General features: G+C 47.1%; 1 protein-coding gene across 1 annotated transcript in view; it reads left to right on the forward strand.

Moving 5' to 3' along the window:
• Nucleotides 1–4721: 4721 nt before the first annotated feature.
• The window catches only part of SRGAP1 (SLIT-ROBO Rho GTPase activating protein 1), a 548065-nt gene continuing 535118 nt past the window's right edge, over nucleotides 4722–17668 (forward strand). The window contains exon 1 of the mRNA XM_078676051.1: nucleotides 4722–5647. Coding sequence (XP_078532177.1) covers nucleotides 5581–5647 — 67 coding nt within the window. The 5' untranslated portion in view covers nucleotides 4722–5580. The remainder of the gene's footprint in view (nucleotides 5648–17668) is intronic.

Genomic DNA, 17668 nt, shown 5'->3' on the forward strand with positions numbered 1-17668 from the left:
TCGTGCCTGTTCTCTGCTCACTGCTGCTGTTTTCTGCTTAACACGTATTCTTGTCTCATATTCCCCCATTACAGCCCTCCGCAGTGGTCTGATTTTCGTGCTTGTATTCTGCTCTCTGTTGTTATTGTTTGCTTAACTCGTATTCTTCCCTAGTATTTCTTCCCCCGTTACAGCCTCTGCCCCCCGCTCCTGCCTTCTGTATCCACTGGTTTCCCTCGCAGACATGCCCCCTCACCTCACCGCCCCGCTCCCGCCTTATAAGGCGGCCACTGCCGATCCTTCAGGGTGACCTCGACCTTGTCCAAGGGCCGGGTTGCTCCCCCTGCCGCCAACCGCTCTCCTGCTAGCGCTCTCCCCTGCTCCCGCCTCCCAGCTGCCCCCTCCTCCTGCGCCGCCTCATATGGCAACCACCGCCCGAACGCGCAGCGGGCCCACAGATTGCGCGCCAAAGGCAAGCCCGCCTGCGCCCGTCCGCGCCTGGACCACGCCCAGTGCCAGAACCCCTGGACCCCGCAGCTGCCACAAGACCAGACTGCACTACGATTCCAGCACCCTCCACGTACTCAACACCGGACGAGATCACTCCTGCTACCAGGCCATCCCGAAGCACACCCAAGGGCCCTTCACCTGCCAGAACAGCAGCTTCACCAGCATCCAGCCCGCCAAACCATCAACCAGAGAACCCAACCACCTCCGATGCATCCTCCTCAACACCCGCTCTGCTCGCAAACACGCCATCGAAATCTGGGACTTCCTAGACTCAACCACCCCTGACGTCGCCTTCCTGACGGAGACCTGGTTAAACGCCACCTCGGCACCAGATATCGCCATAGCCATCCCAGAGGGCTACAAGATCTCCCGCAGAGACCGCACCAACGGAGTGGGAATTGCCATCATCCACAAGGACACCCTCAGAGTATCGACCGACGACACACTCACCACCGCCGAGCAGATGCACTTCCAGATCCACACCGACCCCAACACCACCCTCAGAGGAACACTCGTCTACAGACCACCCGGACCCCGACCCCGACCACACTTCAGCGACGCCATCGCCAACCTCATCAGCACCCACGCCCTTGCCGCCACAGACTACATTCTCCTCGGGGACCTGAACTTCCACCTCGAGAACAACAACGACGCCAACTCCATTGCCCTGATCGACAACCTCGCCAACCTCAGACTCAAACAGCTCGTTACAACACCCACCCACGCCGCTGGGCACACACTGGACCCCATCTTCTCCACAAGTCCCCACGTCTCCTTCAACCACACCACCAAACCCCACTAGACCGACCACAGATGCGTCCACTTCACCTTCAGGAAACCCGTCACCCACCACCGCACCCAAAAGCTGCCACGTCGCTGCTGGGGCAAGGTCACCAAGGACCAACTGACTACCACCCTCGCCCTGAGACCATCCGCCGACCCCGACACCACCGCCATCAACCTCAAACAGTGGATCAACGACTGCGCCGACACCCTCGCCCACTCAAGACCTCCGCAACCATTCACACCAACGAGAAAGCCGCATGGTTCACCGAAGGCCTCCGGATCTCCAAGCGCACCTGCCGGAAGCAAGAGAAATAATGGCTCCACGACCGAACACCAGACAACTACACAGCCCACAAGAACGCCATCCGCAGACACCACCAACTCATCAAGAGGACCGCCTTCAAGGACCGCCTCGACAATAACGCACACAACACCAAAGAGCCCTTCAGCATCGTGAAAGAACTCTCCAACCCCAGCTCCAACACCAACAACATTCCACCATCACGAGACCTGTGCGACACCCTGGCCACCTTCTTTCACCGCAAGATCGTCTACATCCATGACCGCTTCAACCCCGACACCCCCCACACCTATCGCCGAAACCACCACCCCTGCGACATCCACCCGTACCAGTCGCCTGGCCGCCTGGTCCAATGTCAACTACGAAGACACCATCAAGACCATGAGCTCCATCCACTCTGGATCCCCATCCGATCCATGCCCTCACCACGTTTTCAACAAAGCCAGCACAGCCATCGCACCCCATCTCCGGAAAACAATCAACATCTCCTTCGAGACAGCAACCTTCTCGGAGAGCTGGAAGCACGCCGAGATCAACGCCCCACTGAAAAAACCCAAGGCTGACCCCAAGGACCTCAAGAACTTCCGGCCCATCTCCCTGCTCCCTTTCCCGGCAAAAGTCATGGAGAAGATTGTCAATAGATAGCTGACCCGCTACCTCGAAGACAACAACATCCTGGACCCATCCCAGTCCGGCTTCTGCAGCAACCTCAACACCCAGACCGCCCTCATCGCCGCCACCATCAGGATCCTGATGGACAAAGGAGAAACAGCCGCCCTCATCCTTCTTGACCTATCAGCAGCATTCGACACGGTATGCCACCGCACCGTAACAGCACGCCTCCATGATGCTGGAATCCAAGAGAAAGCCCTGGCCTGGACCACATCCTTCCTCTCCGGCAGAACCCAGAGCGTGCGCCTCCCACCCTTCCGCTCCAAGACCACCGAGATCATCTGTGGCGTCCCACAGGGATTTTCCCTCAGCCCGATGCTGTTCAATATCTACATGGCTCCACGACGCACGACAACATAACCTCAACATTATTTCCTACGCCGACGACACCCAGCTGATCATATCCCTCACCGAAGACCCCCACACCGCCAAAACCAACCTCCACAGAGGAATGAAGGCCATCGCCGAATTGATGAAGGGCAGTAGGCTGAAGCTGAATTCAGACAAGACGGAGGTCCTCATCCTCGGACCCACCCCATCAGCCTGGGACGACTCCTGGTAGCCAACATCGCTAGGAACAGCCCCAGAACCCACCGACCACGCACGCAACCTGGGGGTCATCCTAGACTCCGACCTCTCCATGACCAAGCAAGTCAACGCCGTCTCCACATCCTGCTTCAACACCCTCCGAATGCTCCGCAGGATCTTCAAATGGATCCCCCCGACACGAAAAAAAGCGTCACCCATGCCCTCGTCACCAGCAGACTGGACTACGGGACCGCCCTCTACGCAGGAACAACAACCAAGCTCCTGAGACGGCTGCAACGCATCCAGAACGCCTCAGCACGACTGATCCTCGACGTCACCCAACGCAGCCACATCACACCCCACCTGAGAGGCCTGCATTGGCTCCCCGTCAACAAGAGAATCACCTTCAAACTCCTCATCCATGCACACAAAGCCCTACACAACGCCGGACCAGTATACCTCAACAACCGACTGAGCTTCTACACCCCCACCCGCAGCCTCCGCCCTGCCAACCTCGCCCTCGCCAAAGTTCCTCGCATCCGGAAAACCACCGCCTGCGACAGATCCTTCTCCTACCTTGCCGCCAAGGCCTGGAACACCCTCCCTACCGACCTACGACAGAGCCAGGACCTGCTGGCCTTCAGAAGACTTCTCAAGACCTGGCTCTTCGATCAGTAGCAGCCCCCACTCCCCCAAGCGCCCTGAGACCCTCACGGGTAAGTAGCGCGCTTTACAAATGGATTGATTGATTGATTGAATGTGAATGTCTTTTAGCCATGTTGTCTAGCAGCACATCTGCTATTTTGCATGGCTGAAAGTCACTGGAAAAAATGAGCTATAACGAGGCCAGTGCAGGCTACCTCATAGCGCTTTTCTGTGTTTAGAGGGGCAGTACAATAAACTTAACATGGGGGGAGCAAACAGACTTGGTGCCAGCTCAACATCCTGTAATTCTGGGCTTTCAGTAAGTTTCAGCCATGCTGAACAGCAGTTGTGCTGCTAGACAACATGGCTAAAAGACATTCACATTGACATAGCCAATTAATAACTCTGACATTACTGAGAACTATTGGCTTTGCCAATCATTGTTCTAAGACCTTCAGCCTTTTCATCTGTTCTTCACTTATTCAGATAGCAAGAGCGTTTTCCTCTGTTGTGTAAAAACAGCAGCTGTCTTTTCTTCTGCCTTCAGAGCGCCAGACACTTTCCTCTGTTACAAATGGGGTACTAGCAGTGTGTGACCCCATTTTGGTGAACACTTTCCTCTGTTGTGAAGCTCGCACCTCTCTTCTCCAGAGAGCATCAGATTTTTCATTTCATATTAACAGAGGGAAGCAACTTCACACTCGTGTTGACTGTGTCACATACAGCAGCAGTCGTGACCCTGTTTATGCAGGCTATATGCAGCCGGACCCCATGGTCTTCACAGTTAGCAACTGCGCTCTACCCCTGTCTGATCAGGGAAATCAGTGGATGGGGAGGGAGCTCTACCCCTCTTGGGGCAGCAGGTAGCTTAGTCGCTGAGAAGCTTCACTCCATCTCTGACACCGATCCATACAGCAGCAGAGAGCTCTGCTGGTGATAAGTTGTTTCAACCTTCTGCTCGAATAGTAGCAGGCAGCTCGGTTGCTTGGAGGGGCATCCACCCCTGGCAGAGACCTCAGTTCATCGCTCAGTTTCATCCTTGTGCATTACCCTCAGCAGTTAACTCAGCTGCTGAGGGAAGGAGCATCCACCCCTGGCACAGACCTCAGTGGATCGCTCAGTTTCATCCTTGTGCATTGCCCGCAGCAGTTAACTCAGCTGCTGAGGGAAGGAGCATCCACCCCTGGCACAGACCTCAGTGGATCGCTCAGTTTCATCCTTGTGCATTGCCCGCAGCAGTTAACTCAGCTGCTGAGGGACGGCTCCACATCCGTTATTTCCACTGGGAGCGTTTGCTGGAGCGGAGTGTCGGATGAGGTGTAACCCCGGCCCGCCGCATGTGCACCGGCCGCCTCAGCTGCTGCTGCACGGAAGCTGCAGCCCTTCCCACCGAGAGCAGCCGCGTCCTTCCTCCTCCGCGCTCATTTCCATGCACAGCCGCGGCTGAGGAGAGTCCGGGCCCCGCGCTCCCCCTCCCAGCCGGGGAGTAGTGCTTCCCATTGACAAGAAGCGGCGCCTCTTCCTCGTGTGCCCGCTCCGGAGCAGCCCTCCCCCGCCCGTGCACCGGCAGGCTAGGATCCGCGGCCCCCGTCTCCCCTTCCCGAGCACCGGGCACGTGCCTCCCCCTGAAGAGAGCGCCCCTTGCATGGACTGCGCGTGCCCGTGAAGAGCGAGCTCTGCGCCCCCCTCTAGCCGGCTCCCTGCTCCGAGGCAAGGTCGGACCCTCACCTCGGCACGGGAGCCCCTCAGAGCAGAGAGCGGCCTCTAGCCTCGGCCCTTACTCTGGATGAGCGGCCCCGTCGGAGTGACCCTGGACTGGGGCAGGAGCTGCCGCTGCATCCCCGGACCCTAACCCGGCTTCGGGAGCGGACGCCTCCCCTCCCCCGTGCCCGCCCTGGACCTGCAGGAGCCGCGCTGAACAATGAGCGTGTTTGAAACAACGTGAGGGAAGCCGCAAAACCTGGGAGGAAAACTGGAACTTGGAGACTTTGTGTGGGGTTTTTCCTTCGTTTTCCCCCTGCTGTCGTGATGACTCTTTCCAACCCTCGCCCTTTCTTCTGATCAGAGTTCACCTGAAGCAATTGACAAACTCAAAAGCTGCTTTTTTCTACCCCTTGGTTTTACTACAATTTGGGTTTTGAACATAACATCGGGGGAAAATGTCGACGCCCGTGAGGTTCAAAAAGGACAAAGAGATCATAGCGGAGTACGAGACTCAAGTGAAAGGTAAATTGCATGCGAGTGAGTGTGTGATGCTTCCTCCCCAGCCTGTGCCTTTCCTCCAAGGATGCGAGGTCTGGGCACCAGCTGAAATAATATCTCCCTCACTGCCTGTTCTACATATGCTGATGAAAGCCGGGCTCCTGGGCATGCAGCCATGAGGGCGGGGGTGTGGGCACATCATAGCCTCTCAGCTGCTGAGCTTTCATTTCCCAGGTATGGGAAACAGAGGTGTGTTTTGTTGATTGTATCATTTGCTTCAGAAAAAACCTATAGATTTCATCTGCTTGAGCATCAGTGAGATGAACGAGGAAAGCCAGGGCGATGCATGGGCAGCAGCTCCCAGGGTATATTGTTATTGAATTCTGCATCCGGTTTCTGTGCCCAATTATGCAGAGCACAGTTTAACTCGCATTGATTAACGCCACACTTGTTCTCAGGGTTGCGGGAGCTACCACTAAAAGGTTTCTCATTTCTCACCCGGCTCTTTATGTTAATGACCACTATAATGTAAATACGAAATTGAGTGCTACCTGCCTTAATGTAAGCAGAGGCAATACCCCACCAGGAGGATTGGTCAGCAAGCCCGAAAGTGCTTTGTTTTGATGTCGCTTGATGATTGTTTTTTTTCTACTAGGAGTGGTTCGTGCACATATATTTTAGATGGTTATGTGTTACAAGGGTGGGGATTGCCACGTGAGTCGTGTCCACTGTTTCCGCCTTCATTTTTTCACTGTTTGTTCATATGTGAAAATAGCCGGGAAATAACGGGGTCGCCGCCAGAGCGTCGTCTTGTATTAATTAAACACACCATAATATCGATCGGTGGAGTCTCGGCTCAGAAAGCGCGCACAATATCTGCTTTGTTCCAAATGCCTCCTGTTGAGTTTTACAGTTCACCCCAGAGGCTTTGAAGACCCCAAGTGTAGACTGGCAGAGGTGTGCACAGATTTTTGTCTCCACTTCATAACGTGCGCTGGCCTGTACATGCTTGTTCTGCTTTTTGAGTGACCCCCAGACCAGGTCTCATTGTGTGCTCTTGCGCGTGTTCCTGTGAGAGGAATGCGCCCAGTGTTCTTTCATCACTGGATGTGCAGTTGTCATAATAGTATCCCGCGTAGCTTTAGAAAAGCAACACTTAAAATTCCACCGTTATACGATATGTATATATCATAGTTACCTGACCTTTGGGAGAGATGTCTGCCCCAGACGATAGGTTTAAAAATGGCATTCTCTTTAAAGAATATATATATATTTACATGCCATGCTGTTGATCCTCTGCAGTGTAGCTAAGGTTCACAAGATAAAATATTGTTTATATATTGCATTTTCCTACCTCTTATGAGGCCCAAAATACTCTAGTACCACTACATACAAAGATGCAGCCTGCATTAATCCAACCTTACACTGGGATTTTTCGATCGATTGCTTCCTCTCATGTAGTGTTTTCCCCAATAGATCTAATGTTTTCTTGACTTCCGAACTGCAGCAGTCTTTTTTTTGCTTTTTGTGTTGCCATGAAAAAAACGCTCTCTGAACTTGCTGCTACCAGAGAATCCTCAGTACCTTGGTTCAGCACTGTATGAATTTCACATTGAAGGCCGCGGCAGTGTTTCTGACACACAGTCGCAGGAAAGGCAGACATTATTACTCACTCAGGCCCCCTGGGGCAATGAACCCTTCCAGTGGATGAGCTATGAGCCCGGCCCGCTGCTAGTCTGGGAGCAAATCTCATACATAACATCATGGCCTGGCTGAAATGAATACAGCCTGCGCTGACAGCCAGGCTCTAGTTTCTATCCTAAATATTTTATTGGCAAACCCGGTGAGCTGGCACAGTTACTCCAGAATGTGGCTGTCAGCTGCACATCACCCAGTCATTCTAGGATGCCTCCTTTAGCAACTTTTGAATGAATCTCTCTTTTATTTTTATTTTGTGTTTTGTCGCTTTGTTCTCTCTGTTACGCTTTACTCATCTGTAAAACTCATAGTAGGGGGTTTGTGGGGGACTGTAAATCTACTGTACAACCCTGATAATGGCAGTAGTACTAGTCGAGTGGACTCAAATTTAACTTGTCACTGTCCAGAACACCACAAGGAGATTTTAAATACTGACTTTGACAGTGTACATTGGAGTCTCACAGCTTATGTATATCCATTTGTTTTTTCTGAGCCACTCTTTACCCTTCCTTAGGTTTCATACAGCACACTCTGGTTATAGGAGCGCGCTTCAACAGTGACCTGCCCAATCCCCAACAAACCCAACCGCAGTTCCACAGAAGACCTTAGACATACACAATAGACCTTTCTCACACAACAGATGCAGACTGCTACACAGTTTTCGCCAACAGCACCTATTGGCGAGACCTACTTCATCCATTATAGAACATTAAATACAACACTGAACTCGCTGAACATACCAACACCGCCCCATCATGCATCCCATATTGCAGCCAAACTATAGAGATGGCATTTTCTTACTCCAGTACTCCACCAAACACAAATAGAACACCACTGTCTGTCATCCCTAGACCCCCAAGACAAAATGCTTATGCAATCGTATTCCAAACACATCACATTAGAAATATCATTTTGAGCACATCACAGCACAATATGCACTATCTCTTAATATGGTTTGGTACATTATGCATAGCCTTAACTGACTGTCCCGTCAGCGGGCAGACACCACCCACGAAGAACAGGAGGCTAATTGGAAAGGCCCTCCAGCTCACTCCTCACCCAAGCTAGCTAGGTTCAGCAGCCATCCAGGGACTCTACTGATTCATAGCTGGTTATTCTGCGTCCTCCCTGCACCATGGGATTGCATTTGCATTTCCTGTTGTTCTTCTTCATATTGTTCAGGCATTTGACGTCATTGCCTCTTCCATTAACTCCAAGATCTCCTCCTTTTCGATGACCTTCAAAACCTCACTTCTCATCTACCATTCCACAACATTCCCTTCCATGCAATGCATGACATTTCATGTGGCTGCATTGACTATAAGGTGCCTCCAGCTTTTTTTTGAGTCTGCTCTTTGCTGTTTGACTCCCTTGGGGATGTGCGGCCTTTCGAAGCTCTTCAGATGTGGCCTTTAGTTTCTTTGGGAAGCACTGCAATGAAGACCAATCCACGCGTCTTCTGCTCATCACATTGTTTTCCTTGGAATGGGCCTGAGGGTCTTCGGAAACTCTTTGCAGCCTGCTATTCAACTGCGTCTTGACTGATATTATGGCAGTATCTCTCATCTCAAGGCTGTTTAATTTGCATGTGGGTCCCTCTTTTAACGAATTGATGAATAATATAGTACCTGGGCCAAATTTCCCACTGGGCACTGGAGGCGCATGCACAAGGACGCCAATGCCTAAGAGGTTTCAAGGCATCTGCTGATTGGCCCAAACACTGAGATGGATAGCATGTTATTGTCACAGTGGTTTCTCTGCTGGGAAAGGGTGAACTGAGTGTTGCAGCATGTTAAAACTGTGGATGAGCTGTTCAGTGTTTTCTTTCAGCAAATGAAGGCAGGTTATGTGCATTCAGCAGTGTAATGGACAGTGCTTAATTTGAGCCGGTGGTTTCAGGTGGGGCCCACTAGCACTTATTTATGGGGGACCAGCATTTATTTTTACCCATCAGACCATGATCCAGAGCAATAGGGAGAAACACACAAAAGAAGGAAGAGAGAAAGCAGAGATGAAAAAGAACAGCAAGAGTGAGACAGAGGGGCAGGGAGTGTGTGATTGTGTGTAAGAGGGGCAGGGAGGGATTTGTGCTTGATATTCTCACATACAACCAAGACGATGTAAAAAGGCTTGGAACATTGCAGAAATGTTAGAGCTCATGATTGGCGCCAAGGATTCGGGAAGTTTAAGGAACAAAAAGGGCCTCCATTAAGGGAATCTGATTCCAGACATACATTAGCAAAATATGATTCCCAAAGGCGACAATGCATTCATGTTTGTACTGTGAAGTCACGCTACTTCTTCATTGAGATAAAGGACTTATCAAGGTAGAGCATAAGAGGCTCCACCTGTTTAATCAGTATTCCAATGGAGTAAACCGGATGCATGACAGTGGGTGAGAGCCCAATATATAATTTACATATGAAACAGAAGCTTAATTAGACATTTATGCTAATTCCATAGCAGTATACATTATTTATTTACAATTGAAGTTATGCACTCGCGCTGTATTACTCTTGTGATTTATATAGGAAGTGCTAAACAATTTCAGACCAATGGAATGTAGTTTGTCTTGTCCATAGTTTTAGATAGCTCAGTTCATTTTACGTCAATGTACATTTTTCAGAGTGAGCAGGTAATGTGTGTGTTTAGAGCAAAGTGATATTGCACACTCCAAATATTACCCCATAGTTTACACAGCTCACATGTCAATAAACATGCGCCGCGTACTGCAGCCTTTCGGCTAAGTTTGCTCTATACCACGTACACACACACACACACACACACACACACGGGTGCATGGTGGCGAGTGCAGAATTCACTGAGAATACGCAGCTCTTTGAAGAAGTCTACCTCACAGTGCATTAACAGGCCACACACCTATCACTCATTGAGTCAATGCTTGTCTTGGACCCTGTACAGCACTCTGCTGCCCTGTGGCTCGGCCCGTGCTATAGAAATACTACATCTATCATGCACATATTTTTGTAGTTGGAGCAGATGGATGTTCTGCATTCCAGATGTGCTCAAATCATGTAGATTATGTTGCTGCCTATGCATTTTGGCCTAACATACCTTTATAAGCTCCAAATGGATCAGGTTCTCAATCGGGTGCCCATGGAGATCATCTTACAATATAGTTTCATCTGATTTTTTTCCTATAATCTGTTTGATGATCTTCTGGAAAGTCAGTTGGAGAGGTCAACCACACAGATGTCCAACTGCGAAAGACCGTCTAACTATATTGCTTGAGACAAGAAGTATATAACACATATAGGAGTCGTGTGAAGTGACCAGGCAGAGACCTATGATTGGTTGCATAGAGAGAGAGAACACACACACGAAAAGAAGAAAGTCATGGTAGGACGTGGAATGACATCATGGTCACAGTGTGTGTGTGTTGCGGGATGTGGAGTATCTACATATGATGGACAATGGGACAGTAATGAATAGACCGCCAGGATTCAAGGAATGGGCGGGGCGAGCAGAAAAGAACATTAGATGTTATTTTCTTGAGTGCTGAAATGTGATTGAAAGCATAAAGATGCAATCTGGAAAGTTAAGCAGTAGCTGAGTTGAGCTGTGAGTCAAAATGCACTTAGTTTAATTATTCCCCATTTCAAATGAAGTTTTGGGTACAAGGTTCCTCGTCCAAAGTGAGACATCTGCTTATGAAAATAGATGGGCTGAAATAAGATCGATTTATTAATTCCTGTTTGAAGCAACTGTTTGGGGTGATAGCTGCTCTCTTATAATTAATAACTCCCTGTACGTCTTCAGATTCTTTTTTTGTGCCATTGATAGCCCTTGTAATCAATCTTTTTGGTGTAATTTATGCAACCTGTGCACTTGCATATTTTTGTTTCTAGTTGATTGAGCATAAGAATCCTCCAGCACACATATTCACATGCTACTTAAGATTGGAAGAACTACTCTATCCAGGTTGTACCCAGCATAGATAAATAATGGTTGAGTTGTTGTCTGTGTCGCATGTATGTTTAAATGTCAGCGATCCAGGCATATTTGTTCACAAAACTAAACACAGTACATTTCGTTAAAAAAAGTTTGACACTTTATTGGGTTTTTCCGCCAGAGCCGGAGAGGCAGCATGAGACATATACAACAACACACATGCTATGTGCTTGTTCAAGTGCTTTACAGTTTATATTATTATACAGATTAAAGTGCATTCTAACCAGTTACTCCCTCATGTTATGTGTCAATCATGGGGATCTATCCTAACCCTCTCCATAATGCTTTAGGTCTGGTACTAACCCATCCCACTGGTCTGCAATGGAACACCATCTCAAACCCCTGTTCTCTTCCCTCCGCATTCTCTTCCCCCTGCTTCAGGCCAGAACAGGGCTTCTGAGTGCCAGGCCTCAACGGTGGACGCATGGATTTCCATCTCATTGTGGTACATTGCTTGGCCAATAGGAACAGGAGATCTGAGAACCAAGTTGGTACTTTAGTCCTGGAGGACCTCGTAAGTGCCTGTCAGTAAGGCCTTGAGGGCTGTCAAATGTGGTTTACCTGTGACCCTTGCTATTGTGCTCTGAACCATATCTCAATATTGTCTCAGTGAAAGGCAATCCCATAGGACGTGCTGGAAGTCTACGAGGAAGTGGTGGTAGCGTGTACAGTCGGTGCTCGTCCCCGGAAAGAGGTGGCCTATTTTCTCAGGTGTTAGCAGTAAAAATCAAAACTGCTGAAAAGCATCCATCAAGTTTGGAATCTTTGAAACAGAGTAACTTTGCACAATGGCATATCCTGGGTAAGATAATCCATCACATGTGCAAGTGGGTTCAATGCCTGTGTACCTTGTTCAGCCTTCATCCAGCCATCCCAAGAACAGCTAGTAAGAGGATTGAAAAAATAGCTTGCGACTAACATGAACAGCATATGCTCATAGTAACTGAGATAAAGCCCAATGTGTGCAGATAAATTATTATTTAAAAAAGTTGATTCGCAGATGAAGTTGCTGGATAAGTGTAACAGACTGAAAGGAATACAACCAAAATGAGGAGTGTGCTTTCCCTCCACTCATAGAGGAAACATTAGCTCCTGGGTGCTTTGAAGAACTTTCATGAAGCAATTGTCTGATTCTTCTTCAAATTCTTTCACGCTTTGGTCCTACAAATAGGAGATCGTGCAGTACAGTGAACCGTGAGATACTGTCCGTATTGCTCTGCTTTAATTTGCATCCATTTACTTACTTGAAATCCTTCAGCATCCCATATCCAGGAGTACCTTCTTTACCCACATATACTCCTTGTTCTGACACTGACAATAGTGCAACATGGGAGAAAAGTAGCCCGCCCTCTCACCACAACAAAGGGTTTCCATGATCTCCTTTGTATCCCTGATTGTGAGAAAATTGGAATCAGCCATCAATTCTAGCGAAACAGTCCTGCAAAGCAGGACCAGGTCTGGCTGATCATGCCACAGCGTCCTTGTACGTACACACAACCCTTCCGAGGTAGTCTGTGAGAGTTTGCAGACCATTGTAGGAATAGAGCAGTTAGTATTGCTTTGGAATTACTCCATCCCTCTGATCTCACTGCTCTATATGTGTATTTGTACACCAGCAGATTTGTTCACCTTTTTTTTTTTTAATAACAAATTGTATTTGGTTATTTTGCAATATGAAGGGGTCACAGCCCCACCATGGCAAGAGAGATCTACATTTAGCTTGTGTCAACAACCATATTTCTGATGTATAACAACACCCCCCGAACATGTAGGTGACAAACGAAAAACGTAAAGACAGGTTCCGGTCTCCATATTCGTACAAGCAGTGTATTCGTCATAGTGTGCAACATTAAACATATCCATAGACATATTTTAGAACTTTCAGCGGGGATATACCAGCACATAAAAATAAAACGATTCGGTCTCTGGAGTCCGACTCGGACAAGGAGGGGAATGTCGATACCACGATAGTCTGCCCATCGAGTCCAGATTTTACGATGTTTAGCGGGGCACCCTCGGGCCTCACAAACAGCAATTTCAGTCCCCATACATTTATCTAGCTCAGTTTTCCATTTGCCCAGGGTCGGGGCGATGTTGGCTTCTACAGTTGCACTATATCCCTCTTGGCCACCGTGAGCGCTAAGAACAAGAGGTGCTGCTTATACCTGCTCCCCTCCCCCAACCCTCCACCCCCCATGTCCTCTGTTGAATGTAACAAGAAAAGGCAAGGGTCAAGTGGGAGATCCCATGACAGCACCTGATGGAGACACGAACAAATTCGGGGCCAAAACGGCTGTAACGCCGAGCAGCTCCAAACAGTGTGTAAAAATGACCTTCCTCCCTATCGCACCTCAGGCACTTGGGAGACTGAATAAAGCCCATCTGCCATAGGCATACCCTAGTGTTATAAGCGAAATGTATATTTGTACACCATTTATAGGGACACAAACAACCTAATTGTGCAGCACTGATGGATTTGTGAGAGTAATCTGATGATTAGTCACGTCACGTTCTTTTACAGTGTATTCATTGTAAGGCAGTGAAGAAGGATCTGTTAAGATTCTATGAGTGCGATTTCACGGTAGGGCAGTAGCTATACGAGGACTAAGTGGGATGTAGCAGACACTGTACCCACTAGTGGATCAAACCGTAAAAGAAGCTGCCAAAACTAAGGGAAGGGTAGAGAGGTAGAGTAGGTGAGGTGCACATGGGAAATGACTAGCTGAAGTTAGATTTTGACAAAAGTAATCAGTTAATTTGTCTTTAAACATGTTTGAAGACGGAAGCCTAATTTGTGGAATTTGTGATGGTGTTGAAGTAGCTAGGAGGTGACATGAGGTCAGGATTTTCTGAAGATGGAGATGTGAGTTCGCGATTTTCTGTAGATGGGCTCCGAATGCTACAAAGATTGACAGCAGAGTTTTAAGTCCATTTTAGTGATACAAATAGATGGGGGAGAATCCCTCGCAGGAGTTGAAATAGCCAATGCTAACTAGTGGGAGGGCATAATAAGTGATTTTGAGATCATTTTCAGATTTGTTAATTAGAGATGTTGCTAACATTTGTTCTCAGTGGTACAAGTAGAACATGGAACCTAAAGAATGACTGCCAGCTCATGGGCAAAGAAACATGAACTAAAGGTGATTAGAATTGCTAACGTGAGGGATAGCAGAAGCATTTATTTATCTATGGTAATGTCTTGCCTAGCACCAACATTCTTCCCTAATGGTCCCATCTTGAATCTTCTATATTCAGATAACAGCAGGCGGTAGTCATTACATGTGAGATGGACTTCAGGTAGGCTAAAGGATAGTGATGGAGTCTGTGTTATGAGCATAAAGTTCCAGGCACGTGGCTGCCAATTCCCGTGACCGCAAGGTGGAATATTTGAAAGGAGCAAGAAAGAGGAGCCAATTTGGGTGAACCAGTTTGGTACCACTGCAAGCGCCCAAATCCATGTTGGGTCGCATGTTGTGTTCCTTCAGGAGGAAGGAATCGTACTGTTTCACAGTGGTCCCACTTTGTACTTACAGGAAAGAATAAGACCGGTTTATAAATGTTTTTACGAGGAAAATATGTATTCTGTCATCTGATTGTGGTGCAACTGAATCTTCTTTCACTCACCAGAAAAGGGGTGTGGTTCCTTGTGGTGGGCAATAACTTCTCTTGAAGTAATGTCTACGTCTTACCACATCTATCAATTTCCTGACCTGTCTGTTGAAGCAAGGAAGGGGAGCAGTGAGCTGATGTTTCTATAGTGTGCTGGCAATAAAGCAGTAAATTAGAAATATTGTTTGTGTTAGAAACTGTATTGCAGTTTTTATTTCCCCCCTACTTTCTTTGCTCTATGATGTTGCTTTAAGTGTGTTAAAAGAAAACAAAGGTTTGTTTAGCCACTGACCATTTATGAAATGTAACTTTGGAAGGAGCGCATGGGGTAAAAAATAGTTATTTAAACCTATATATTGTTTGTGGAAGCGAGTCGTAGAAAAAGACAGTATTCTGGAAGAATTCTACACTGCCTGGAGACTTCAGTGTTATAATACTATTAACATACTTTACCTAATTCCTATGAATTGCAACGTAACTAATGAGTATGTGGAGACTCCAATAATGGCAGAAGGCAATCAAAATATACCAACAACATTTTTATTTTGTTAAGAATTATGTAGAGATTTTGAACGTAGAGAATATGAAAATGTAGCTTGGAGGGAAACAGAGAAGACGTCTAGGTGATGTCCCTGAATGAGTAATAAGAAAGACCAGGAAAAAAGGCACCGGTTGTGCAGAAGGAAATAAAGGGCAAAGCTCTGCAATGTGTTTGAGAGGTTGGAAACTGGGCCAAGTATTCAAGGAGTTTGAAATACCGGCAGAAAGAATGTAGGATAACCCCAGATCAAGACTAAGCCCCCTTTTCCAGTTTTGGGTGTTTGTAGTAGACGTTATTGGAGACCAGGATAAGAGGAGAAATAACTTTTTTTTACATAGTCCTTCTTCGACATTATATTGACCTATAAATACCATTACTTAACTCAAAGATTGTTAGTTTTTCGACCTTCAGATGTAGAATAAGATTGAATGTGACTGTGTGACCTGCTGGTTATAACGTTTTTTTAACAGTAAGTGCTCACCTCACTCAGATATGTCACTGATCCTATCATTAGGACTGTCTTGGTTGTATTAATATATTGGGCTTAACATCCACCTAAATCGGATGCGTCTGCTTTCTCAATGCAATACATTAGGAGGCAGACCTTGGAGGGGTCTTGTTGTACTTAGTGCAGTAAATCCACTGTGTGCAGTTTCTGAATGAGACTGTGTTGCCCTGTTCTGATTTACAGAGGTGCAGTCCACCTCCATGATCGGCTAGTTAATTCCATCCCTTCCCACGTCCCTCAAGACCACTGGCTTAATTCCAACTGTCTGACGTTGATATGGCTCATGTGAAATACAATACCTTGTTCCCCTTGGAGAGGACTTCTTTAAGCCTTAAGTGGTCTTATGGCAGGAAAATGCAAGGCTGTTCTCAGAAGCTATTGTGTCAATGATTGGATTAGAGTGCACACCCACACGGCTTAAGTAGAACTCACAGAGAGAGTTTATTACTTCAACTCTTGAGAATAAACATAGTTTTCATTCTATATAGAATATATACACACAAATTATAAAAGGTAGAAACTTTTATACAACAATATTTTTTTCATGATATAATACGGAATTTGGTTTTATCTAGTTACCTTACAATTGCTTTGTCAACATCTTTGATCTGGGAACAGATTTTCTGCACTCAAATTCATCAAGTTCTGATGTCCATTTGGCTCAAAAACTGTGTCCTAATTAATATGAATACCTTTCCTAGTTCTGCTAGTTTGGGCGTCTAAGAGGCATTCTCTCCTGCCACAGACTGATCTCAGTAGTGCATGTTTGTGTGATATCCTTCCTGAAGTGACATAGTTTCCAAAAATCTAATATTTGAAATCTCCGCATTCGAGCAGTCATAAGTAACTGTCACTATTAATGCCTAAGAGATGTTCCTGTATCCTGTATGCAGAATATCAGCGTAATTTTAAGTTTGAAAACCTAATGATTAGAATTGAGCAATCTGTTGAGTCTGTGTAAGAATTTGTTTTGAAGTCTTTTGGGGTTTTTCGATTTATGCTAAAGAGGGCTGGTCTTGAACTTTGTTGACTCTTTCCGCTGGACAATGTTGACCAACTAATTGTGTTCACAACTTGCCTTACAACTGGAAAGTTATGAAACCTGCATGTGGTTTAGTCCTCTTAATTTGATAACCACTGTTGCACCTTCCTAAATTCACATTTTACATAAGTACATTATCTTACAAACTTGAAAATCAAAAATCAACTACAAATTAGACATTTTAAACGACATACTTGTATATAGTCTTGGAATTGAGTTTGCAAATGTAAATTGGTGCGGATCTTGTCAAATGAAGGATTAATTTTCATCCATAGAGATAGTGGATGCGGCTGTCAAATTATATACTGCCTCGTGACGGTCTGTTTGCAGGTGGTACAGGTACGTCAGTACGATGTCATGATCTAGCTATCAGAGGTGGATTGCAGAGATAGGTTCCTCTGGACTGTAAAGCTACCACCAGGTGAATCCAATAATACTAGAAGGCTCCTTGCAGGAATTATGTGGATGTGTTGAGGAAGGTGAGCTGAGAGGACAGACTTACTGGAAGACTCTCTGTCACTAATGACATTCTGTCTTTTTAAAAGAAGCGTCATTTCAAAAGGACAAATGCCGGAACATCACTGTATGGCTTTTAAGGTCCAGCAATGAAACCTATCCCAACCATTGAGCCCAATATTAAGCCTTCTCAGGTATTTCTCCCCCCCCCCCAAAAAG

The sequence above is a fragment of the Lissotriton helveticus genome, chromosome 1_1, assembly GCF_964261635.1.
Source record: "Lissotriton helveticus chromosome 1_1, aLisHel1.1, whole genome shotgun sequence".
Lineage (NCBI taxonomy): Eukaryota > Metazoa > Chordata > Amphibia > Caudata > Salamandridae > Lissotriton > Lissotriton helveticus.